This window comes from Schistocerca americana, chromosome 2 (genome assembly GCF_021461395.2).
Source record: "Schistocerca americana isolate TAMUIC-IGC-003095 chromosome 2, iqSchAmer2.1, whole genome shotgun sequence".
Taxonomy (NCBI): Eukaryota; Metazoa; Arthropoda; class Insecta; order Orthoptera; family Acrididae; genus Schistocerca; species Schistocerca americana.
Window position 1 is genome coordinate 961,461,354 of NC_060120.1, and position 27,489 is coordinate 961,488,842.

Below are 27,489 nucleotides of genomic sequence, written 5' to 3' on the forward strand. Positions count from 1 at the left end.
GGCTCACAGTGCTCCAGTATTTTTGTTCATGCAACGATTCTGACTGTTTTATTTTGTAGCATTAGTGCATCCATGCAGTCTGCAGAATGTCCCCATAACAGTAAACCATAATTTATATGGTATGAAATGGTGCGTAATACAGTCTAATAAGGAAAAGGTCAGTTAATACACCTTTTAGTCTCCTCAGAAGGTATATTACACAGGAGAGTTTGGAGCACACATAAACTGTGTGCTCATTCATTAATAGTGTGGTATCAGTCTCGAATCCCAGCAGTTTGACAGCCTCCATATTATTGTGGTACACAACGTTGCATATCAGATGTTGTGTTTTTCTACATTCATTTTCATTTTGTTATCCATGAACCGTTCTTTGATGTTTTCAAAGGGCACATTTGTTGTTTTCAGAGCTTGTGCAGCAGCTTTTCCTTTTGCAAAAAGAATGGTGTCATGAGTAGACTGTAACATGTGGTTCTCCTCCATATAAACGTAAATGAAGTGTACACATTGCTTCTTTTCGTCATCTGGAAACCAAAACAGCACAGATGTTTTACAGGTAAATTTGCTATACCATATTGCACAATCATTGCATATACTGTACCAGATGTTTACCTTTAAGTACGAGATTAGGAGCACAGCGATGCCACCCATGCAACAGTTTACTGCATTATTGCACTACAGCACAGTAATACGAAAGTGAAGAAAACGTATCTTATTGCAGAAAACGAAAAAACTCTCTGCATCTTTGCATGATCAGCGTCTTTTGCAAAGCAGATCTGGCCAAGCTTATGGAGGGCAACAGTGATTTCTGATACTATTGGTCTCGTAATGAATGGGAAACCTTTTCCTCTGCCCAAGTAATTCTAATTTTCTAGTGGGATTAATCTTCAGGTACTTTGAACGACAGGGAGCGAAAATACTAATTGAATTTATAGTATAGTAATTTCAATAATATGCTTTTGTCTTTGCCATATTTTATTATTATACTCCTTATTATACAATTCGCTTTAACAACATCATCAGTTAGATCTTCAGTACAAGGGACTAACATTAGAATGAATGAAACATATTTTTATAAAATAACTATTATTAGAGTAATTACGGTGACACGTTAGTTGAATTACATACCTTATGGATGCATGGTGTCCAGTCAAAGTTAATATCTTACACAACATCAGAAGGCAAACTGCCTCACACCATGCAGCACATTACAAGGGAAACATGTTTGGCCATGAGACGGCTGAAGTAAAAGAAGTATATTGAATATGATTATATTTTAATGTGAAAAAATTATACCCATCATTAATATTATAATTACTGCCTATATCTTTTACATGTTATTACTTTACAGTAAACGTTTATGTGAATCAATAGTATTTAGCTTGAACAACATGATACTCCATTTATAAGGGGCAATCAAATGAAAAAAGATCGCCCACCAGAATGGGACAATGGAATGGGTCCACACACTACATGCGTTGAAACTTTTATCCCACTGGGAGACAAGACACTTAGTTCCATTTTCGTAGAATGTAGTTGGCCACTGATGGATCCACAACTGCACCCACTCTTGCACTTCCTCATCTGACGTTCACGCATGTGTTTCTTCAGATCTACAAGGACCTGAAAATCACACTGTCAAACATCCAGGATGCACAGAGGATGTTCCCGCGCTCCCCCAAACAAGTTGCTGAAGTGTAGCCGTCGTCTGATTAGCTGTGTGGGGCGGGCATTGTCGTGCAGCATGATGATTCCATTCAATAGCATTCCAACAGCCCATGGGCAAAAGGCGAAGCAAACAGTGGAAACATCTCACATCACCCCCACCAAAGAATACCAAAGCTGTTAACAGACCTTCCGGTAAATTCATGGTGACCTTCTTGTTTCGACTGCATCGCTATGAAGACACTTTGCTGAAACTGCAACGTGCTATGTAGCCAAAACGCCCAGGAATGCTGTTGGATGTAATTAACATGATTCATTATAATGCACGACCCCATGTTGCCAATTGGACGAAGACTATGCTTTTGCCCTTTTGTTAGAAAACACTGCAACGTCCTCCAAACAGCCCGTATCGGACATTGGTTTCAGTTAGGTGAGCAAGTGCAAGAATGGGTGCAATTGTGGAGCTACTAGTAGCCAACCTTGTTCTATGAAACATGAATTGAGGATCTCGTTTCCCAATGGAATAAATATCTTAATACGTGTGGTGACTACTTTTGAATGGAATCATTCAATAGTACTGTTGCGGCAGGTGTTCGGTTTTCGTTTGACTGCCCCTCATTCACTACATTTTTAAAAATAAGCAAAATTACAGTTAATACATGTACAGTAGAAAACATATTACCACAATATTAATAACATAAATCACGACTGTGATATTTATATTTAGAGGAGGTGGGAACCTTATTTTGAGGTCAGAAGAAAAAAGAAATCCCTTGTATGACATCCTAAATAGAGGATCATATAAAAAAACCTGTAATGGCAGTAATGACTGTAACAACACAAGTGATACTGAACAGTACAGACAATAATAATACACAGTGTGACATGGCTGTCAGAACTGTTGTAAGTCTAACAATCTTGTGAAACTTATTTGCAATAGACCCATTACTAATATTTGTCATAAAAATGTGTCTAATACATGTAACTTTGTCTGGATTTTGAACAAAAACAAAAACAAAGCATCAACACTATGTGCAATGCAGCAAGTGAGATGCATGATTACAAGACAATCTTGCATGACAGGGATGTCCATTATTACATATACAAGCAAACGAAATGCATTATGAAGAAAGCACTGCTCTATGAGAAAATAATGGCAGCAAGATCACCAATAGCTTCGTTAATTGTCACTTTATGTCTGGCTCATAGTCAAAATTACACAAGTGTAATACTGCAAGGAAGGAGTCAAAATATGTTAGAAAGCATATCTGAAATAGCATCGCATATGTCAAAGTTTCGAAAACACCATTTAATCTGTCAGCCAAAAAAGTCATTTGAAAACCATGATGTCCACTGTTACTCTCCAGGAAAAGATTCACAGTGAGACAGAGGCTTACTCAAACCATATGGGTGCCATAACAGTTGTCAAAGTCGTCAAGGAATCCACCTCCCACGGATCCACAAAATATTATTGAAGCAAACATGGTCGCAGACACAATGCAAGAGCTATGTCCAAAGTAATTTAACTGTTCACAGGTGTAAGGGCTCTGCTGCTTGACTATGACAGTAATATGAAGGCTTGGATGACAAAGGAAACATTTATGGGGTGGTTGAAAGAAGTTGATAAGAAAATGAAGAGCAAAGGAAAAAAATCATTCTTTTTATTCACACCTGCTTTGTTCACACGGATTTTCCAATACTCATGGTCATAGTAGGTTCTAACAGTTGGATCATGGTATCTTACATACTTTTGGGCTGTGGAGTGTAGACAGCCTCCAAGATGGTGCCTCTATGGAAACGGTTTGCACAAGCAGACAGCTAAAAGTCTACACAAATGGCGACCACGCTAGATGTTGCTTCTCTCACAGTCGAAAACTACAGAGGTGGCCATAGAAACCAAACAATAGTACCCCTAAGAAGCCCCACATTAAAGACATGGGTTCTCAGGTTCGCGTTTGCAAGTTAACATAGAAGGCTCAGATAGAGACAAATGCGAGTAGCTTAGTAGATTAGCGATGGATTTTAATATAGACATTGTAGCCATGCATGAAACACACTTAAAAAATAACTAACAAACTGATGTTTGAGGAGACATTTTTGGACATAGGAGTGTAGCTGGTTTAACATCTGATGTCTATGGTTCGATGATGTACCCAAGAGATGTACCTTTTGATGCGAAAGAACTGGAAACCTTTCAGTCTGCAAGATGGCAAACTGATACAAAACCAAATCTTTGCACAGTAGCAACAAATAATTCAGGAACTTCTTTGCAGCACACAAGCTGAGTTCTGCCGAGCTTCGCAAAGAGCCACCAGAGCAAGTAATACTTAACATAAGATTAGAGCTGCCTTCAGCAACCAAAATGTAATTTCAGGAAAGCAAACTGGGATGGAAGCACCAAAGAGATGAACCCTCACATCCAATGGATTACCCCCACAGCAAAAAATTACTCTCTGTTCACTGCAGCATTGATCACAGCAGCAAAGTTCAACATACCTTGGAGGCTGAGGAAGAAATGCGTTCCTTGCGGGAACCACGCCACAGAATAACTGTACATGGAATACTAAGACGAATGACCAAAAACTATGAGAAGACATACAGCTATCAATGAACAAAAAACGTAAAGCGAGATGGGAAGAACTAACAGAAAAATCTAGACTTCATCTACTGTAGCCAGAAAGTGTGGTTTGTAATAGGTAAATTGGGAGCTGCAAACAATTTACAAACAGGAAACTTAGATGTCTTCATCTCAGATTGCCTTACATATAAAATAATGAGCACAAGAAGTTCCCCTGTACTGTGAGTTCAAAGATGAAACAAAGCGACATATAAATGAACTATATACTTAAGTTGAAGAGGATGCCAGTGTCTCTGTTTCATTCACAGAGCCCGAATTAGAAAAGGCTATAAAAAAGCTATTGCCGGTGCATCGCTAAATGTCTGCTATAAGCTATTAGAAAAGCTCATCTATAACAGAATATTGATGAGGGTGCCCCTTCCTACCAGGCAGGATTTCATACAGGGCATAGCTGCTGTAAGCACATTCTGGCCTTAAACTTACATAGACTAAATTTCTTTCGTTTTTCTCTATAATCACAAAATTTCCTGGTCCTTAGACTTCTGGATTCAGTGGTCGGTATTAAGAAATCGATTTACGAAATCCCGTTTTGGGAGCCCCATGTAAATGGCATGATTGTTGCGGATTGTGTTAGCACGCCCTAGAGTAGAAATAACAATGATTATGAAGACGATTGTACAAACAAAACAAGAATTTTTAATTGCGATAGAGACAGTCTACAGATTTCAGGAACTTATCAATTTATACCGATCAGTCAATGTTCAAAGTAAGAAAATGAAAAAAAAAAAAAAAGAAACTAAGAGACTGTCAGTTTCTTTAATTAAACATATCATTGTACATAGTTTTTTTCTAGGTAATCATGTTACAAGTCGTTACTACATTCCTTGAATATGAGTGTATTTCTTATCCTGTTTCTAATCTTCTCTTAAACTATCATGAAAGCCTTCCTAACGCAACGATCTGTCTGCGCAGATATCTGCGCAAATGTTTGTACATGAAATAGATTGCTGCAAATATGGTGGGTTCACATGACACAAGTTCCTATCCACTGCTCACCCGCCATCTGTCGGTGTAGAAAAGAAATTTCAGTGGCAAGCGACTGCGCTCTCGTAACTTCAAAATTTACTTCATGTATTCAGAAATAGAAGAAATTCTACCATGGTCTGTGTTTGCAATTTGTGTTGCAAAACAGTTGCAAACAAAATGAAAGGCACAGGAAGACTGATCGAAGTGCCCTGCTTATGAGATCGTAGTTCTCGCACATAAATTCACTTCATGAGTTGCAGGCCGAACCCAACGACCGCTGTAATTATTTGCTGGTGGATTTGGAAATGAATGGTTGTCTTTTGACATTCATAACTCCTCATATAATATGAAAAAATACTTGTAGGCGGACAGCAGTTTCTGCACATGAGAGCCTCTTAGTGACTTTAAGATTCCTAGAATCAGGAAGTAGCCACAAATACCTAGAATTTTCTACTGCAGTTTCGAAACAGAGACTGAAAGACATCATATCCTACATATGCGAAGCTATTTACCCATCCTGCAGGATGACTTCATGAAGGCAAGTACAGTATTGAACCTCAGTTCTGAGTTACAGATAATATTTTTACAGTTTTAGACGTGTTTGAAGCACAATATATTCTTACAAATTGTATACGTTGTCAGTGAGCTACAGTTTACTTTGTTTCCGAGTTGGGATTTTCTGTTCCCTGCCTAAAGTGTACCAGGAATCTGTAGGATTTTTGCACCAGAATATATAACTTCGTTCTGAACTGTAGACAGGGATTCCCAGTTTATCCGGAAATTTTTACTTCTAGTATTGTGGTAGTGAATTCTACAGTTCACCTCTCAAGCACTTTTGACACAAACCACATATTATATCAGGAAGTAAAACAAGCGTAATTATCCGTATGTCCCTAAAGCCACTGTTTCAACGCATTGCATTTTCAGTTTAACACAATATTCCGACAGAGCTCATCCTTAGAGCAAATAGGGCCTACTCTTCTTTTTCCGGCGCCAGATCGAATAGATTACGTTCCTGTGTTTAAGCCCGGTCCACACGCAACGATCTGTCTGCGCAGACATCGGCGCAGATGTCTGTACATGCAAAAGATCGCTGCAAATGTGGTGTGTTCACACGACACAAACCCCAATCTACTACTCGCCCGCCATCTGTCGTTGTAGAAAAGAAACATCAGCGACTACGCTCCCCGTAAACGTCAAAAATTTAATTCAGTTATTTTGAAATATAGAAACGGACGAAGTTCTGTTGTGGTCTGTGTTCGCAAATTGTGTTGCAAAAAAGCATTCAGACCAACCGTAGGAAACAGAGAAAGCGGTCAAATTGGTGTAGACAGTGGCTGCTAAAGCGAAAGTAGTTCTCTCACGTAAATTTACTGCGAGAGTTGCAGAGCGAACCTAACGACTGGCGAAATTATTTGCGGATGGATGTCGAAACTTATAATTATCTCTTAAAGCTTGTAACCCCTCATATGAGAAAAAATACTTGTATGAGAAGTGCAATTTCTCCTCATGAACGGCTGGCGGTAACATTAAGATTCCTAGCAACAGGAAGGAGCTACAAGTATTTGGAATTTTCAACTGCAATATCGAAAAAAGCGTTGAGTGAAATAATACCCAACACATATGAAGCTATTTACACTGTCTTGAAGGATGAGTTCTTTTTATAACAGTAGTTAATTTTCTATTATGTTTTCACACAAATATATTCTTTTGAATAGACTTTTGATAAACGTATGTGAAATATATTGTTTTACATTACCTCGCGTTCCGTTTCCTCGCACATTGACACTCCAATTTCGTCTTCAATTGTACTCCTGCTTGGTCTAGTCGTTTCTTGATCAGTAAGAAAGCCAAGCAGATCAAAATACCATAACGTTGGCTGCTATACTTGATCTAATCCTTCACCAGATCTTCTAGATTTCTGAACTTTGGATAACTCTTTTCGGTAAACAGTTCGCAACCAATTTTTTTTATTACAGTTTCTCTGTTTGCGAGGCGTCAACTGCCCGCAATTTTTCAAGTATAGCATTGTATGCTGCTGTCTTTTTGCCTCGGTCACTATATTCTTTACTTTTAATCTTCGACAAACATGGGTGGTTTCTGTATATTTCAATGAATTCACTTACAAACTCTCGAGAACACTGACGAGTATCAACCATTTTAAAGCCCTGTGCGCACAAATACAAACACTAGACTGAGCAAACAGCTGTTTCGCGCCAGATTTGCGGCGATCTCCTGTCCACACGCTCCAACTTGTCTGCGCAGATGTGGTTTGAACCCACAGATTTGAAAGGTTTCGCACACACCTCAGGTTGGTGCAAATCTTCTGTCCACACGCAACGATCTGTCTGCGCAGATGTGATGTGCGCAGACATTTGTGCAGACAGATCTTCGCGGTAAACAGTCTGCAATGAATTTATTTATCATTTTCATTGCCGTTCCTCTGCTCAACCGCATACTAAAGAATTGTAAGAAGTTACTTTCTTATGTCTTTTGCTGTATTCTCTCCTGTTAATTTTTCACATACGTATATGACTCGTGTACATTTCTACACACTCGGCAATGACCTCTCTATACCACTTACGTGTACCTGAAGTTTTAAAATTCGCTATGCACACACGGACGAGAAAGTTTGGGCTGAACAAACGTCTAACTCAAACACGTTCGCGCGCCAGAATTCTGACGATCTCCTGTGTACACACTTGGACTTGTCTGTGCAGGTGTGATTTGAACCCACAGATTTAAGCAATTTCGCTGAGACCTCCAACTCCAGGTGTCTCATATCCATGCAAATCTCCTATTCATACGGAACGATCTGTCTGCGCAGCAGGCATAATGTGCGCAAACATTTGCACGGACAGATCGTTGCGTGTGGACGGTTCTTACTAAATAGACATTATAATTGGCTCTGTTAAAAATATTCTGTTATGAGCACGTCCGTAATCAGAACTGCACCTTGGAGATTTCTCCAAAAAATTGTAAATAATCGTCAGCGATACTTCGTGCAGAAAAAACTATAATTTACGAGTTGTCTTGAAAGTTGTTCAGAAAATTGAGGTCATAGTATTTGAATATTTTATTTGGTACTTTGCACTATTCTTCGTCACAATAATCTTCAGCTCGTTTGCTAATTCAAGCCGGTTTCTTATCCATAACAGTATTGTGTATTTAATTTCCTACAACATTTGAAATACTGAAAACGCTTTGTAAATAAAAAGTTTTATAGGCTAGAAGCTGTGTACTGAAATGTGACCTTCATTACCATTGGCAACCCTGCAAGATTCTTTGGAGTTACTAAAGAAACTAAAAGATGGTTTAGAAAGATTTGTTTGTGAATTGAAACTGTGAAACAAAAAAATATATATTGTTGATTCTGTTGATTTAATCTACACACGAGTTGATCGTTCGTAAATTACAGGTTATAAACTCACTACTCTCTGACAGCACCGAACTTGATTTGCTCTTTACACATTTAACTTCAAAACTGCTGAAAGCAATTGTGGATATAATAAAGTCATATGTGAAGTACTTGTCCGAATAAATCTGCTTCATTGGAAAATAAAATATCAAGCTCATCGGGACATGTGTACAGTGATATAACGTCAAAAAAATGCAATGTTCCGTAAATTATGCGGATACGCCATACACAGTTCCGCTGTGTTCCTCAGAGAATATAGATGATGATGATTAATATTGCGCATTTAAGCGATTAGATTGGGAAAAGTGCAAATGTATGATGTCGCAGCATGGATCACGGCCGAAGTATCGGTCATCATTACAACAAGAAGGAACGATGGATCTTTTCATTGAAACACTTACGGGAACAGCATTCGAAATGACAGTGTCACCCTTCGATACAATAATGTCCATCAAATCTAAAATCCAACGAGTTGAAGGTAAGAAACTAATGAACTACTTATGTTGTAGTTATACTTGTTATCACATGGCAGTGAGTAACCTATAACTGAGTTAACATATTGTGGGTTAAAATTATATGTGACATCAGAGGCAACCTTGATTTTAGAAACCAGCTTACAAACACCAGATCGAAATTGCCCTAGCCGTACATTTAATTGTAACATTTCACTATTTCCTGAATGAATGAGAGTAGAGTACTTGTTTTGCTTTCCTTGGCCCCTTATTTATGAGATTCTTCCCTTTTCTGGTACATTAGTGAGAAATTGTTTAATTTTAACTTTTATGTTTGTTGAATTTTTGTCGTAATTACATGACCTATTATTAGGTTCATTTGCGAACCTGCATAACTGTACCTTAAAATTTAAGTGTGATTTCCTTTTGTACATAGGTCTCAGCTGTCAGACTCTATCTGCCCTTGCCCCTATACAAAATGGTAACCCATATACAAATTGATGGAGCTCTAAGCATAATTATCTGTTTACCGTTGCTTAGTGAGGCGAGCAATATATTTGTACTTGCAATACTGTATAACTTCAGGTGTTCCTAAATAATATAATCATTTGCATATTTGATACTTACCATCATTGTTCATAGGACACCTTCTGTTGAGAAACACAGTATTTTATCAAAGCTTGCGTATGTATTCATGATCACTATAGAATTTTCATTGTAAATGAACTAGCATACGCTTAAGTTAATTCTTAGTGTTTTGTCGCCCACACAACAAAATGAACTATGGAGAGAATGTGTGTGGTAAACTTAACAGGGCAACACAAAACATATCACATAATTGGTATTCCATATAGGCCTAACTAGAGCACGTATCTGCAGCTTTGGCTTTGGGAAGGAAGAGTACACATACTCCGCTACCTTCTGACCTTATTATTTCTCTCATTGTGTTTTATTATTGTCATTCCAGCCGATGTGCACTAAGTTTCTAGTCTTCTCATTTTTACTATTGTTAATCTCCTGGCTAGAAGGCATTCTCTACTGTTATTTTTGCACTTAAACTGGTTGGTGCAGGGGGGGGGGGGATGACATAGGAAACAGGTGGTGTTTCTCTCACCACAGATGAGCTCTGAGAGATCCTTTGTCTGGACTGAAACAGGTGGTGTTTCTCTCACCACAGATGAGCTCTGGGAGATCCTTTGTCTGGACTAACCTACGTACAAACACAACCTGTATATTTTTACTTCTCCTTTAATTATTGCTTAGTTCTAGCATCGTATTGCTTTCAATGCCTTGATTTTTACCATTCCTTTCATAATCCGATTAAATTTCTGGTGGACGTCACTAAAAGCAAAATTTTACTGTACAAAGTTGGTTAGTCAGTGAAGTAGACTATTTTAAATTCTTAGGACCAAGGCTAGACAGACAGCCTTTTTGAAAGTATCAAGCTCAAGATCATGTGCAGAAAGTGAATGCTGTCATCTTCACTATTAGAGTAATCTCCTGTGTGTCTAACACTAAAACACAAAGCCTTTATTGTGCTTACTTTCACTTTATTATTTCATTTGGTGTTATATTTTGGGGCAACTCTGTGTACTCACCAAGAGAATATTCTTAGTCCAGAAATGGACAGTCAGGTTGATCCACGGTGTCAGTTTGCGAACTCCATGGATGTCTTTGTTCAGGTGTCGTGCGCAGTTCCAACTGTGCCATAAGTGTACATATATTCCATCATGGGTTTTGTTGTGGACAGTAATGACTCATAAGAAGAAAATATAACATTCCTTCACTGAACAATAGGTGGAAAAATGTGCTCAACTGAAGAATGGGATACAGCTTGTTGGCTTTGACCAGTGACATCATATTTGTCATAGATGAGCCATAGATGATAAATCAGTTATCTTCTGCATCAGAGTGTCATAATCATAAATTAAAATAAATGAATGTGTTATTAAGAGATAGATATTGTGTAAACTTTTTGCCATTTGTGGCAGTTTTAAATAATTTGTGTATCGTTTTGAATTATACCTTTGTGTGACAGTAAATTGTTCCAGTGGCTGTTTCCTCTGCAACTTTTTCGTATCCTATTCAACTGAAGACTAGGATATTAGTACTAGTGAAAGCAAAATAAGCGACGACATCTTGTACCTCAGTTGAAGTATGAAGGTTGTGTCCTACTGTTCAGTTGACCTGTATACGTCAGCTGAAGTACAGGTTACAAATTTAATGTTTGTCACTTTTTTCACCTTCACTAGTACTAGCATCCTATTCTTCAGTCAACCTGTGTAGGATACAAGTACAGGATACAAATTTTACATTTGTCACTTTTTTCGCTATCGCAAGTAGGCCTACTAGTATCCTATTCTAGATCAGCTGAAGAATGTGATACTAGGACTTTATACTGCAATAAAAGCAATATATGTAACATTACATTCAAAGTATATAGACATGTGGTATTTATCCATGATCTGTTTTCTCTGTACTGCATTCCTCTGTTTGTCAACATTCATCTAGCTGTCTTTGCAATGTATCATCTGTGATAGCGCATGACGTCATTTTTCAAAGTTGACAGATTGTATGCCCCTTTTCAGTATTCCCAATAAATGATATGTGCTATTCAGTGGATTTCATTTTCAGTAGACTTTCAGCAGGATTCTTTCCTATAGTTGTTCTGAACATGTGTTGGGCACATGTGGCGCAAGGTTAGGTTCACTGGTAGATTGGAGACAAATCATATTCTTGAGTAAAGAGGGCAAGTAATTTATCATCGATACATGCATTTCACACATGTGGAGTAGATTCCAAGACAAAGGAAACATTTAATAGCAGTATGAGCAAGGTTGACAGTGTACAACCAGACATCACCAGGATTATTTTCTTATGTTATGCATGTAAAAATGTCCACCTGTCATAACACATGCCCTGGTTAAAGACTTCATAGATCACACATGTCCAATGATACTGTATATTCGCAGCAGATTTCTGTAGTCATTGCAGTCACAGCCTGGATATATCATTTTGAAAAGATAAAGTCACTTTAGCTGTAAGTTTGTAACAGCTTCTTCTTTTCTTCTGTAGTGGTCAATCCAAGGATTGGTTTGCAACAGCTACAATGGCAGCTTGTCTCCATTCTGTGTGTCTTTCAGCTTTTCTCTTCATTTCTTTATAGGTGTTAGATCCCACATCTTTCACGATTTGATCCATGTACCTCTTGGTCTTTTTCCCTCGACATATCCCTCTGATTGTGTACAGGAGTCCCTTGTGTCTTAATAGATGGCCTGTAAATTGCACTCTTCTTTTACCAATGAAACTCCAGAAGCTTCTCTTCTCATCTGCTCTTTCCAGAACCACTTCTTAACAACTAAAGTGGACGTATCTTGTGAAAATGAAATGCTGGATATTGTCACCTCGAAGAGGTCATCCTGTATGCTTTATTACAGCCAGATGTGTTCCCGTCACACAGAGGCACCTTCTGGGTCATTAAGTGAATGTTTTTTCTTGTGCACCATGGATGGACTTACGAGCAGTTAGGTGATAACCTGTTTGCAGATGATTTGTGGTTTAGCCTGGAAAATGATTGTTGCAGTAAGTTAATCTGATACACCCCTTTGACATGCTGTAACCTTGCCAATATTGTAGAAAAGGACTGATATGACAGAGCATGTATTCTCATCAAAAGTGGCTTTGCGTTAGGAGCACACATGCCATTGTATGTCTTTTATAGGGATACTAAGGAGACTTTGGTCTATTGGAGTGGCAGCCTATGGTAATGCAAGTGCCTCTCATCTGATGGATGATAAACTTGAATACTTGGTCTGGCCTTGTGTATGAGTACGTATAGCATCAGAATAATCTCCAGCGTATCTAATGCTGAAACATGAAGGCTTGTTTACTGTGTTTACTTTCACTTTATTATTTCACATGGCGGTATATTTTGGGACAACTCTGTGCACCCACTAAGAATATTCTTAGTCCAGAAAAGGACAGTCAGATTGATCCGCGGTGTCAGTTTGCAAACTCCATGGAGGCCTTTGTTCAGGTGTCATGCGCAGTTTCAGTTGTGCCATCCATTTACATACATTCCATCACAGGATTTGTTGTGGACAGTATTGACTCATTAAGAGGAAAATACAATCTACCTTCAGTGAACACTAGGTGGAAAAATGATATGCATTATTTAGCGGGTTTCATTTTCAGTAGACTTCTGCCAGAACTGAAATAATTGAGTGGTAAACCGAAGTGTTAACATCTAAGTTGAAGAACTTCGTTTGCTATCTGTACACGAGTTCCTCAGACTTTTTTCTTGGCTGTGTTATTTATTAGTATACTCTCTGTTTTTTGTTTTTAATTAATTCTTTGTTTATAAATTTTGTAATCAGCATTCTGTAAACTATGTTCAGAATGTTTCCATGAACAAGTAGCCTTCTGTAAGCATCTAGCCTTCTGTTGTAGCACCAAGTTTTTAGGCATTTCCACAAATGCACAAATCTTATTTCCATATGATCTTAACAATAATATGAGGGGATATATTGCTACGCACCATGCAGAGGTGGCACTTAGTCACAGACAGGCACAATGCAAAAGACTGCGAAACATTTAAGCTTTCAGACAAAAAAAGTTTTTCTGAAACAAAAAACATACACACTCTTCACAAGCACAACTGGCACACACATGGCAGCTATCTCTGGGTTGTGGTGCCCAACTGGTGACTGTAATCTGTGTCTGATGTGAGTAGCAATCTACTGGGGTGAGTAGTGGGGTTAAAGAGGCGGCATGGGGTGAGGAGGAGGGGAGGAATGGGTGGGGAAAGATACTGTGCTGCCTGTTTTATGTCTACATCTACATCCATACTCCGCAAGCCACCTGACAGTGTGTGGTGGAGGATACTTTGAGTACCTCTATCGATTCTCCCTTCTATTCCAGTCTTGTATTGTTCGTGGAAAGAAAGATTTTCGGTATGCCTCTGTGTGGGCTCTAATCTCTCTGATTTTATCCTCATGGTCTCTTCGCGAGATATACGTAGGAGGGAGCAGTATACTGCTTGACTCCTTGGTGAAGGTATGTTCTCGAAACTTCAACAAAAGCCCGTACCAAGCTACTGAGCGTCTCTCCTGCAGAGTCTTCCACTGGAGTTTATCTATCATCTCCATAACACTTTCGCAATTACTAAATGATCCTGTAACAAAGCGCCCTGCTCTCCGTTGAATCTTCTCTGTCTCTTCTATCAATCCTATCTGGTATGGATCCCACACTGGTGAGCAATATTCAAGCAGTGGGTGAACAAGTTTACTGTAACCTACTTCCTCTGTTTTCGGATTGCATTTCCTTAGGATTCTTCCAATGAATCTGTCTGGCATCTGCTTTACCGACGATCAACTTTATATGATTATTCCATTTTAAATCACTCCTAATGCCTACTCCCAGATAATTTATGGAATTAACTGCTTCCAGTTGCTGACCTGCTATATTGTAGCTAAATAATAAAGGATCTTTCTTTCTGTGTATTCGCAGCACATTACATGTGTCTACATTGAGATTCAATTGCCATTCCCTGCACCATGCGTCAATTCGTTGCAGATCCTCCTGCATTTCAATACAATTTTCCATTGTTACTACCTCTCGATATACTACAGCATCATCCGCAAAAAGCCTCAGTGAACTTCCGATGTTATCCACAAGGTCATTTATGTATGTTGTGAACAGCAACAGTCCCACGACACTCCCCTGCGGCACACCTGAAATCACACTTACTTCAGAAGACTTCTCTTCATTGAGAATGACGTGCTGCGTTCTGTTATCTAGGAACTCTTCAATCCAGTCACACAATTGGTCTGATTGTCCATATGATCTTACTTCGTTCATTAAATGACTGTGGGGAACTGTATCAAACGCCTTGCGGAAGTCAAGAAACATGGCATCTACCTGGGAACCTGTGTCTAAGGCCCTCTGAGACTCGTGGATGAATAGCACAAGCTGGGTTTCGCGCGATCGTCTTTTTCGAAACCCGTGCTGATTCCTACAGAGTAGATTTCTAGTCTCCAGAAAAGTCATTATACTCGAACATAATAAGTGTTCCAAAATTCTAAAACTGTTTGACATTAGAGATATAGGTCTATAGTTCTGTACATCTGCTTGAAGTCCCTTCTTGAAAACGGGGATGACCTGTGCCGTTTCCCAATCCTTTGGAACGCTACTCTCTTCTAGGGACCTATGATACACCGCTGCAAGAGAGGGGGGGGGGGGGGCGGCGGGCGGCAAGTTCCATCATGTACTCTGTGTAATATCAAGCTGGTATTCCATCAGGTCCAGCGGCCTTTCCTCTTTTGAGCGATTTTAATTGTTTTTCTATCCTTCTGTCATCTATTTCGATTACTACCATTTTGTCATCTGTGCGACAATCTGGAGAAGGAACTACAGTGCAGTCTTCCTCTGTGAAACAGCTTTGGAAAAAGACATTTAGTATTTTGGCCTTTAGTCTGTCATCCTCTGTTTCAGTACCATTTTGGTCACAGTGTATCTGGACATTTTGTTTTGATCCACCTACCACTTTGACATAAGACCAAAATTTCTTCTGCTAAGTCAGTACATAGAACTTTACTTTCGAATTCATTGAATGCCTCTCGCATAGCCCTCCTCACACTACATTTTGCTTCACGTAATTTTTGTTTGTCTGCAAGGCTTTGGCTATGTTTATGTTTGCTGTGAAGTTCCCTTTGATTCCGTAGCAGTTTTCTAACTCGGTTGCTGAACCACGGTGGCTCTTTTCCATCTCTTACAATCTTGCTTGGCACCTACTCATCTAATGCATATTGTACGATGGTTTTGAACTTTGTCCACTGGTCCTCAACACTATCTGTACTTGAGACAAAACTTTGGTGTTGAGCCATCAGGTACTCTGAAATCTGCTTTTTGTCACTTTTGCTAAACAGAAAAATCTTCCCACCCTTTTTAATATTTCTATTTACGGCTGAAATCATTGATGCAGTAACCGCTTTATGATCGCTGATTCCCTGTTTTGCGTTAACTGTTTCAAATAGTTCGGGTCTGTTTGTCACCAGAAGGTCATATATGTTATCGCCACGAGTCTGTTCTCTGTTTAACTGCTCAAGGTAGTTTTCAGATAATGCACTTAAAAAAATTCACTGGATTCTTTGTCCCTGCCACCCGTTATAAATGTTTTGAGTCTCCCAGTCTATATACGGCAAATTAAAATCTCCATCCAGAACTATAACATGGTCGGGAAATCTACTCGACGTATTTTCCAAATTTTCCTTCAGGTGCTCTGCCACAACAGCTGCTGAGCCAGGGGGCCTATAGAGACATCCAATTACTATGTTTGAGCCTGCTTTAATCGTGACCTTCACCCAAATTATTTCACATTTCGGCTATCAGTCAATTTCCTTCGATACTATTGCACTTTTTATTGCCATAAACACGCCTCCCCGTTCACTATCCAGCCTGTCTCTATGGTAACCGGAGTTCATTACTGTTTACATGTGGTTTCAGCCAACTTTCTGTCCCTAGTACTATGTGGGTATTGTGACCGTTTATTAATGAGAGCAGTTCTGGGACCTTTCTATAGACGCTCCTGCAGTTTACTATTACCACATTATTATTGTTATTCCCTGTTGCATTTTGCCTACTGCTACCTTTCCGCGTCTCAGGAGGGGTCTTGTCGGGCCTAGGGAGGGAATTGTCTAACCTAAAAAAAAACCACATGTGCACTCCACACATACTCCGCTACCCTTGTAGCCGCTTTCTGCGTGTAGTGCACGCCTGACCTATTCAGGGGGGACCCTACATTTCTCCACCCGATAGCGAAGGTCAAGAAATTTGCACCCCAGATCTCCGCAGAATCGTCTGAGCCCCTGGTTTAAGCCTTCCACTCAGCTCCAAACCAGAGGACCGCAATCAGTTCTGGGAACGATACTACAAATAGTTAGCTCAGATTCCACCCCGCGAGCGAGGCTTTCCGCCTTCACCAACTCTGCCATCCACCTGTATGAACTGAGGATGACCTGTAAATCCAGATGGCAGGAGTCACTGGTGCCGACATGAGCAACAATTTGCAGTTGGGTGCACCCAGTGCTCTCTATTGCCGCCGGCAGGGCCTCCTCCACATCTCGGATGAGACCCCCCGGCAAGCAGACAGAGTGAACACTGGCCTTCTTCCTCGACCTTTCCACTACTTCCCTAAGGGGCCCCATCACCCACCTAACGTTGGAGCTCCCAATCACTAATAAACCCCTCCCACCGTGTGCCTCCTTGGACCTTGCCGAAGGAGCGGCCACATGTCCACTCACAGGCAGAGTGGGCGATGCCATACGGCCAGCCTCCACATTGACCCTCCGCCTCGTGCGCCACGAACGCCGCTGAACCTGCCACTCCCCTTGGGGAGAGGGTGGCCCAACCGCGCCTGGTACCTGCGAAGATGTCTCGACAGCAGGGACCATGGGTGAAGCATGTAACACCTGGGGTATACCATGCGACGCATCAGACTCCCCACTGCTGCTACATTCTGAGGCAGCAGCCTGAAGAAGGCTGACCGTGACCATCAACGCGTTCAGCTGTTCGCGAACAGTGGACAGATCCTCCTGTGTCCGTACACAGCAGTCACACATCCTATCCATCCTAAGAAATCAACAATTTACTGTAGAGAGTTAATGAACCTTTAACTAGACTGCTAATTCACTAAAGGCGGCTGATAGCTGACTAAACTGTGGTTGCTAGACACTTCTTGTTGAAAACAGTGAAAATACGCACTACTGGTACTACAGCTGACTAAAGGGACTCTGACTGTATTCAAAACAAACACGAAATCTATGGTACAACATTACTAGTACTCAAAAATTAAAGCTTCCTAAAAGCAAAAACACATGGAAGAAGAAGTGACAAGTAAGAAAAATACAGTTAATACTTAAATTAACGTAGCTCGCAGCACAGCAGATGTGAAGTAGACGGCAGTTACGCCGACACTGTTGGAGTGTGCAGCGACATGGTGGGGCCAGAACAGGCTGTTAAGTGCAGAGTCAGGAGGCTGTGCTGGAGAGGGGCCATGGAAGAAGGGAGAGAAGAAAAGTAGAGAAGGGGAAAAAGACTAGTAGGAGTAGTGGTGGAATAGAAGGTGTCTGAGCTTGAGTGAGAGCAGTGTAGGAGATAGGAAGGTAGAGGACAGGGATTAGTGAAGGTTGAGGTTGGGGTGGAAGAGTGGTTACTGGAATGAAGAATGTATTGTTGGGAGAGTTTCCATCTGTGCAATTCAGAAAAGCTGGTGTTTGTAGGAAGAAACTAGATAGCACAGGCTGTAATGCAGCCAGAGGAGTGAAGCATATTGTGTTGTGCATGTTTAGCAGCTGGTTGGTCCAGCTGTCTCTTGGCCAGATTTTGGTGTTGGCCCTTCATGCGGACAGACAGCTTATTAATGGTGACACGGTAGTGTGTAGATTGCAAGACTGGTTTCACAGGTAGCCCTGCCTTTGATGGGATAGAAGATGCCTGTGACAAGACAAGAGTAGGTGATTGTGGAAGGATTTAAGGGACAAGTTTCACATCTAGATCGATCTCAGAGATTTGAGTCATAATGCAAGGGATTGGGAGCACGAGTGGAGTAGTGATGGACAAAGATATTGTATAGGTCCAGTGGGTGGTGGAATACCACTGTGGGAGGGGGTGTTGGGAGGATACTCTTCATTTCAGGACACAAGGAGAGGTATTTGAAATGCTGGCAAAGAATGTAGTTCAGTTTCTCCAGTCCTGGGTGATTCTGAGAATCATGAGAGGAGTGTCTCCAGTCCTGGGTGGTTCTGAGTCATGAGAGGAGTGCTCCTCCGTAGCCATACAGTGGATCTCTGAGAGGTGGTAGGTGACTGGAGAGAGGAGTCATTAGAGCTCTGTTTCTGTATGAGGTTTGGAGGTAATTTCAGTCTCGGAGAGTCTCAGTGCGACCCTTGGCATATTTGGTGAGAAACTGCACATCACAACAGATGTGATGACCTCCAGTGGCTAGGCTGTGTGGAAGGGACTTCCTAGTACGGAATGGTTGGCAGTTGGCGAAGTTGAGATATCGTTGATGGTAGGCAGGTTTGTGCAAACGACCAACTACCGTGAAGTGTATAACAGAGGATATGTCTCGTTGTAGCCATTATTTGGGTTTCTTCCCATTCCATTCATTTATGAAGCATGAAAACAATGGTTTTTTGAATGCTTCTGTGTTTGCAGTAATTATTCTGATCTTATCCTTGCAGTCCCCAAGTGAGTAATAGATAGGGGGTTGTAATATATTCCTAGAGTCACACTTCAAGCCAGTTCTTGAAACTTTGTTAACAGACTTTCTCAGGACAGTTTGTCTGTCTTAAGGGGACATGCTCGTGAAAATGACAAAAAATTTGAAAAAAAAAAATTAGTGGTCTATAAAAAAGAGCATTTGACGCTGATTTCAAAAATGTATAGTCTATGGGCATTATTATTTTCCGTTCATTCTTAAGTTGAGGTTTGTAATGTTGCACAAGGGCCACACCGATCTGTCAGTTTGAAGTGTCAGAATGCATGATGCATTATTTTGTTGTTCCTTTTTTCTGTTGTTACTTACAGATTGTTAACACAAGTGTATTGTAGAAGGCGCTGACTCCCGGAACCAAAGTACAGACATGTCTAGGAGTCTGTTTCAAATGTAAACAAAGATCTGAGAATATATGATTTTGAAATTTCATACACGTGTGGTTTTGTAGTTATTGTGTGCTGTTTTGTTTCTCTCTGTCTGTCTGTCACTGTGTGTGTGTGTGTGTGTGTGTGTGTGTGTGTGTGTGTGTGTGTGTGTGTGTGTGTGTGTGTGTGTGTGTGTGTGTGTTTCCTGTGGTACAAATACCGAGAGTAAAGAAATTTAGCCCCAAACGAAAGTTTCGCAGCAACCAGTTCCAAACACAACCGAATAATACACTTCAGTTGCTTCAAAAGTTGCCCGCGAAAACTGTGTTCCAGGCAGTGCTTCTAGACGCTAACATCGCTTTCTGAATGTAATAAGAACACGCCTGGTAGTATTGTGAACAGCAATAACGACAGAAATGTTATTGTGAACCTAAATATGCTGTCAAGACTTGAAGAGTGCTGTGAAATGTAAGTACTGCAATTGTGAAGATAGTATTGATGTTTCTGAGGACATTTCAGTAAGGTAGGGTCTTTAAATTTGGTTAATGATTGCCTGTAACTCGTGTAAGACGCGCAGTGATACTGTAACATTGCCAGTAACTGATAGTCGATGTTACAGTGTAAATATTCAGCTTGCTTATGCAATACAATGTATTGGAAGGAGAAGAAGAGCTCCCCAGGCTTTTTGTGCAGTGATGGATTTGCCTCCATCTCCACTGAGGTTTGACAGATACAATAAATTAATAGATAATGCTTAATTTGGTGTAAGTGAACATTCAATGAAAAGAGCAGCAGAAGAAGCAGTAGCCTTCTCTGAGACCACAGACCTTGTAGCAGCATTTTTATGGATCTTGGCATAAGTGAGGTCATACTTCTCTGAATGGGGTTGTAACTGCCACATTTATTGAAGCTGGTAGGATACTAGATTATGATTGTCTGACAAAGCACTGCCAGGGTTGTTCAAGTAAATTTATTGGCACCCATGTTTGTGTAAATAACTTTGATGGCCCAAGTGGAAACATGGAAATGAAAGGTGTTGTAAACATTTTTAGAAAATTAGAGGTTAGTCATGGTGTGAGGTATGTAGGCTACATTGGGGATGGAGACTGTAAATGACACACTACTATTGTTAATGACAGACCATATGGGGACACTCAGATAGAAAAGCCTGAATGTGTTGGTCATGTACAAAAAAGAATGGGAGCTCAGTTGAGAAAATTATGTAAAGACTTCAGTGGAAAAAAACTGTCAGATGGAAAACACACAGTGGTCCAGGTTATCTTACAAAAAGTGAAGTTGATTCTTTGACCCAATATTATGCACTAGCAATAAAGAGAAATGTAGGAGATTGGGAAAACATGAGACGAGCAGTTTGGGCAACATGGTTTCACAGAGTGTCAACAGATGAAACCCTACAGCATGGTTTGTGTCCAAAAGGGGAAGATTTGTGGTGCAAGTACTGGTTGAGCAATGCTACAGGCATTCCTTACCACCTGCTGACATAGGGATCTGGCAAATAAATGTATGCATGGTCCCTCTCAGAATGCAAATGAAAGCTTCAACAGCTGTATATGGAAGAGAATAATACCCAAAACTGTATTTGTTGGGCTGACAGTGCTGAAGATTGGTGTAATTGATTCAATAATTACTTTCAATGATGGTGCAATTTCAAGGATCAATGTTATGAAGAAATTGAACATCCAGATGGGAAGGAATATGACTTCAGCTCTAACTGCTATTGATAAGTGGCAGGTAACCGAAGCAGAGACAGCTGCAGAAGCTGCTATCAAGGAGTCAAGGATAAAGAAATGAATGAAGAGAGAGAGTATGGAGGATAAGGAAACAGGAGGACAACTGGAGTATGCAGCTGGAATGTTCTAAATGAGCATAGTGGTAAGTTAATAAATCTGTAAATCTTCTTTTGCAATTTACCAAAAACTTGAATTTTCATCATTCAGGTACACTTTTCTCCTATACGACTGAAGTTAAACTCACAAAAATCGGTACAGATATTTAGAATGACCTCCTCTACCTCCCTTGCCTACTATTTCCTGAAAAATTTATAACATTATGATAATGATGATGATGATGATGATGATGATGTCGGTTATATTTGAGGTACATTTTTAAATATTTTTGTTGTAAAATAAATTACTAGTATTTTTCAAATATCAGCATCAGGGAAGGAAATTGGAGGCATAAAACACTTATGTGAATGTTGTCTGTACTCTGACTCTCTTTCCAAGCTGTGCAGTCAGTAGTTCCAAAGAAAATGGTACCGCAGTGAAATAGTATTCCGTTTTTTATAATATTATAAATATTGTTGTCAGTACCAAAATATAATAAATATCTCGAATGTTTTTTTGGGAGATGCTTTGACTAGTGACCCTAATTGTGTATAAGAATTTTGAGTTATCTTTTACTTATAGATCAGTTGCACTATGAGGGTGAAGATAATGCTAAAAATGCAGCCCGTTCAGGGGCATGTCCCCTTAAGGAATCTTCCAGTTCAGTTCCTTCAGTATCTCTGTGACACTTTCCCCACAGATCAAACAAACCCATGACTATTTGTGCTGCGCTCCTCTGTATGTGCTCAATATCCCCTGTTAGTCCTGTTTGGTACAGGTGCCACACACTTGAGCAGTATTCTAGAACTGGTCACATGTATGGTTTGTAAGCAATCTCCTATGTAGACTGATTCTACCAGTAAAACCAAGGTCTACCACCTGCTTTACCCACAATTGATCATATGTGATCATTTCACTCCATATCCCTACAAAGCATTAAAAGGTATTTGTACGAGTTGGCAGATTCCAACTGTGACGCTTTGATATTAGTCACAGGATACAATTTTTTAAGTGCACAATTTTACATTTCTGAACATTTAAAGCGAGTTGTCAATCTTTGCACCACTTTGAAACTTTATCAAGATCTGATTGAATATTTATGTAGCTTCTGTCTGACAGTACTTCATTATAGATAACAGCATCATCTGCAAATGCCTGAAGTTACTATTATTGTCTGCAGGTCATTAATATACAAATGAACAGCTAGGGTCCCTGCACACTTCCCTGGTGTACACCTGAAGTTACTTCTACAGCTGACAGTAACTTTCTATTCAACATAACATGCTGTGTCCTCCCTACCAAAAAGCCCTCAGTGCAGTCACAAATTTCGCTTGATACCCCATATGATTATGCTTTCAATAGTAAGCATAGCTGTGGTACAGGGTCACACACTCTTCGGAAATAAAGATATAACGCATCTACCTGACTGCTTTGATTCAAAGCTTTCCGTATCTTGTTTGAGAAAAAATGAGAGTTGGGTTTCACATGATTTTTTAAAATCTGTGCTGGTTGGCATTGAGGAGGTTATTCTGTTCATTATGTATGAGCTCAGGACATGTTCTAAGATTCTACAACAATCCAATGTCAAGGATATTGGACAGTAGTTTTGTGGATCACTTATACTATCCTTCTTGTAGAGGGGTGTGAATTATGCTTTTTGTTCCCAAGAATTGGGCATGGTTATTTGTTCAAGGGAGCTACAATAGATTATAGTTAGAAAAGCTGCTAATAATCTCAAATTCAATGTAGAATCTCACAGGGATTCCATCAAACCCTATAGCTTTTCTCTGTTGTAACGATTTCAGATGTTTTTGAACACCACTGACACTTACAGTGATTTCACTCATCTTTTCAGTGGTATGAGGAATTAATTGGGGCAGTTCTCCTGGGTTTTCCTGTGTAAAGGCCCCCCTCTGGGTTCGGGGGTTAGAATAGGCCCGTGGTATTCCAGCCTGTCGTAAGAGATGACTAAAAGGAGTCTCAAATGTTTCGGCCTATATGTGATGGTCCCCTCTTGGGTTTGACCTCCATATTTCCAAATTCTTCCGAAGAGAGAGGCATTTGGGGAAGGATGCCCTTCATGGTGCATTGTGTCCATCGTGCATTGAGACCTGTAGCCAGCTTTCTCGTTGTCGCATTGCCGTCCTGCTCATTCTCCATCTCTTGGGCGAGGATACATTCATGGGTGCAATTTCCACCATGCATTGTGCAGTGTTGCTTTTTGCGGAGACGATGACCATGAACTTCCTTGCACCTAATATCCAGCACGGTAGCCAGTCCATTGTGGTGGGGCCGCCATGTACCCTGTTGGTTGTAGCCCCCTGTCGACACAGGGATCGCTCTGCTGATTCCTGTGCCGTTAACTCCCTACATATGCCAAGGAGTGGATACCTATCTCCCTGGGGCATCAGGACTCCTGGCAATGGCCATCGTGCCAGGTGGTCCTTGCTGAGGCTGGGTGGCGACCGTGGGGAGGGCCCTTGGTCGGAGTGGGTGGCATCATGGCGAATGCCACGCAATGAAGTGTGGTACACCATCTCTTGCTGGTGGCCATCCACCAGCAGTCTCTAAGCATTCTCGGGCTCAATTCAATGCTCAGAAATATGATCCCAAATCGTTCCCCTCCCTGGCCACACTGTGGGAGGAGCGTAAGGCTCAGGCTGGCCCCGGTTCCTAGTTTGTACGAGAGCTGATGGGGAGTCTTTCATGTCAACAAAGCCTCAATTCTTCGTAGAACATTTAGAGGACAAGTTTGGGGAGGTGGAGGGCTTGTCCAAAATGCGCTCTGTGTCAGTATTGATAAAAGCGGCACTTTCTTGTGACAAGTTGGGGGATGTTTCAGTTACCATCACACCCCTTAAGAGTTTAAATATGGTCCAGGGTTATTTTCCATACGGACCTTCTTTTGCAGTCTGATGACGAGCTGTGCGCCAATTTAGACCGTCGAGGTGGTCATTTCATCCGGCGCATTCATCGGGGTCCGAAGGATAATCAGATTGCTACCGGTGCCTTCATCTTGGCCTTCGAGGATGATACATTACCGGAGAAGGTCAAGGTGATGGTCTACCGCTGCGATGTGAAGCCCTATATCCCTCCCCGATGCAGTGCTTTAAGTGCTGGAAGTTTGGCCATATGTCTTCCCGCTGTACTTCCATGCTCACATGTCAAGATTGTGGACTCCCATCACATTCCAATACTCCATGTGCCCTGCCTCCCATCTGTGTCAACTGCGGAGAGCATCATTCACCTTGCTCACCAGACTGCAGGATCTTATAGAAAGAGTGGAAAATCATGGAATAAAGACCCTGGACTCACTAACCTATACTGAGGCTAAGAGGAAATATGAACGACTCCATCCTGTGCGAATGTCTTCCTCATATGCCGCCGCTACGACAACCATGATAGCCCCATCAGTTCAACGAATTCCAGTTGGCTCACTGAGCCGTACAACGCCACATGCCCCCTTGCCCATCGGGGTGGTACTACCCACCCTGTTGCTCCTGCACCACCTACCTGGGGTGCAACACCCCCCAACCCATCGGGGGCATCTGTCCCCTCTTCTAAGCCGGAGAAGCATCCAACTTCTTCGGCTCCTCTCACTCGCAAGGGGTCCCTTGGGTCCCTCCCTTCCCAGGTTTTCACAATTGGGAAGGATGACGCCCGGAAGTGGCATAAGTGCCCACAAGCAGCTGGTTGTAGGGCTTCGCGATCCTCCTCCGTCCCGGAGACTGAATCAGTGAAGCCCTCCCAGCCAGTGAAACCCAAGTAACAGCGAGAAAAGTCCAAGAAGAAGACCTCCAAGATGAAGGAACTTGTGGTGGCACCCAACCCACCACAACCTAAAAGCTCTGCATCTGAGGGCAAGGTAGAGATTCTGGCGTCCGCTGAGGACCTAAATCTCGCCGGACTCTCAGACACAATGGATGTCACTCGAACAGGTACTCAGTTGGTGGCAGCAGTGACCCAGTGGCGTAATCTGCCTCCTCGGTCCCTTCACACCTTTCTCAGCCATGGACAATATCTTCCTCCAGTGGAACTGCACCATCTTGCTGAGCTCCAGCAACTTCTCAGCCTTCACACTTTCTTCTGCATTGCTCTTCAGGAAACTTAGTTTCTGATGATGCGAACCCCTGCCCTCCGTGGCTATTGGGGTTGTTATAGGAATCTGGCAACTTATGAGAGGGTATCTGGTGGTGTCTGCATCTACGTCCTTCACTCCCTTTACAGCGAATCTGTCCCTCTACAAACACCTTTAGAGGCTGTTGCTGTTCGGGTGTGGATGCCTCACACTGTTACTGTCTGCAGTCTCCATCTTCTACCGGATGGTGATGTCCCACAGCATGTCCTGGCAGTGCTGGTAGCCCAATTGCCGCCCACCACCTATTTTGTTACTGGGCGACTTCAACGCCCATAACCCTCTGTGGGGTGGCTTGGTGGCAACAGGCCGAGGCAGCATCGTTGAGCAAGTATTGGGACCGCTCGACCTTTCTCTTTTAAATAATGGTGCCTTCACACATTTCAGTGTGGCGCATGGCTCTTACTCAGACATCGACCTTTTGATCTGAAGCCCTAGCCTATTACCATCTGTCCAATGGAATGTACATGACAACTTGTGTGGTAGTGACCACTTTCCGATCTTCTGTCACTGCCACAGCGTCACTCTTCTGGGCGCCCCTGCAGATGGGCTATGAATAATGCTGACTGGGACTTGTTCACCTCTATTTCCACTATTGAGCCTCTTTCCAATGACGCCATTGATGCGGTGGTTGACTCGGTCACCACCAGCATCGTTACTGCTGCAGAATCTGCCATTCCATTTTCTTCTGGGTCCCCTCAGTGGAGGACTGTGCCTTGGTGGTCGCCCGAGATCGCTGAGGCGATTAAAGATCGCAGGTGGGCACTCCAGCGTCACAAGCGGCATCCCTCATTGGAACACCTCATCGCCTTTAAATGGGTCTGCGTGCGAGCCCGCCGCCTCATTCGCCAATGTGAGCAGGAGTGCTGGGAAAGATATGTCTTCACCATTGGCCTCCGTACCTGTCCATCGCAGGTTTGGGCCAAGATTAGGCGACTCTATGGCTACCAGACCCCAGTCAGCGTACCTATGCTTTCACTGAATGGAGCAATCTGTACTGACTCCAACACAATTTGCAAACTGCGTAGCGGAGTGTTTTGCTTAGAGTTCCGCTTCTGTGAATTACCCACTGGCCTTCTGCTCCCTGGAAGAGCAGTTGGAATGTCGGAGCCTTACATTTCACATGCTTCACCTTGAATCATACAATGCTCCATTCAGTGAGTGGGAATTCCAAACTGCCGTAGCTGCTTGCCCTGATACGGCTCCCGGGCCAGATCGCATCCACTGTCAGATGCTCAAATACCTCTCGGTGGACTGTCAGCGACACCTCCTAGACCTTCTCAATTGTATCTGGGTTGAGGGTGAGTTCCCGTCGCATGTTGAAACCTGTCAAGAATGCACTGGAGGTGGACAGCTACCATCCCATTAGCCTCACCAACATTCTTTGCAAGTTGCTCGAACGCATGGTGAGCCGGAGGTTGAGTTGGCTACTTGAGTTTCGGGGCCTTCTGGCTTCGTCCCAAGGTGGGTTCCGTAAGGGCCGCTCTGCCACCAATAATCTGGTGTGCCTGGAATCTGACATCCGTCCAGCCTTTGCCCGCCATGAGCATCTGGTCGCCGTCATTTTTTACATGCGGAAGGCATATGATATGACATGGAGACATCACATCATCTCTACGCTTCATGGTTGGGGTCTTCAAGGTCCGCTCCTGATTTTCATACAACATTTTCTGTCGCTTCATTCCTTCCATGTGCAAGTTGCGGCCTCCCATAGTCCCTCCCGAGTCCAG

General features: G+C 41.8%; 1 protein-coding gene across 2 annotated transcripts in view; it reads left to right on the plus strand.

Moving 5' to 3' along the window:
- Positions 1-8,540: 8,540 nt before the first annotated feature.
- LOC124596196 (AN1-type zinc finger protein 4-like) overlaps positions 8,541-27,489 on the plus strand; it is a 75,446-nt gene continuing 56,497 nt past the window's right edge. For both annotated transcript variants that reach the window (XM_047135241.1, XM_047135242.1), the window contains exon 1: positions 8,541-9,162. In XM_047135241.1, the coding sequence (XP_046991197.1) occupies positions 9,000-9,162 (163 nt within the window). In that variant the 5' untranslated portion in view covers positions 8,541-8,999. The remainder of the gene's footprint in view (positions 9,163-27,489) is intronic.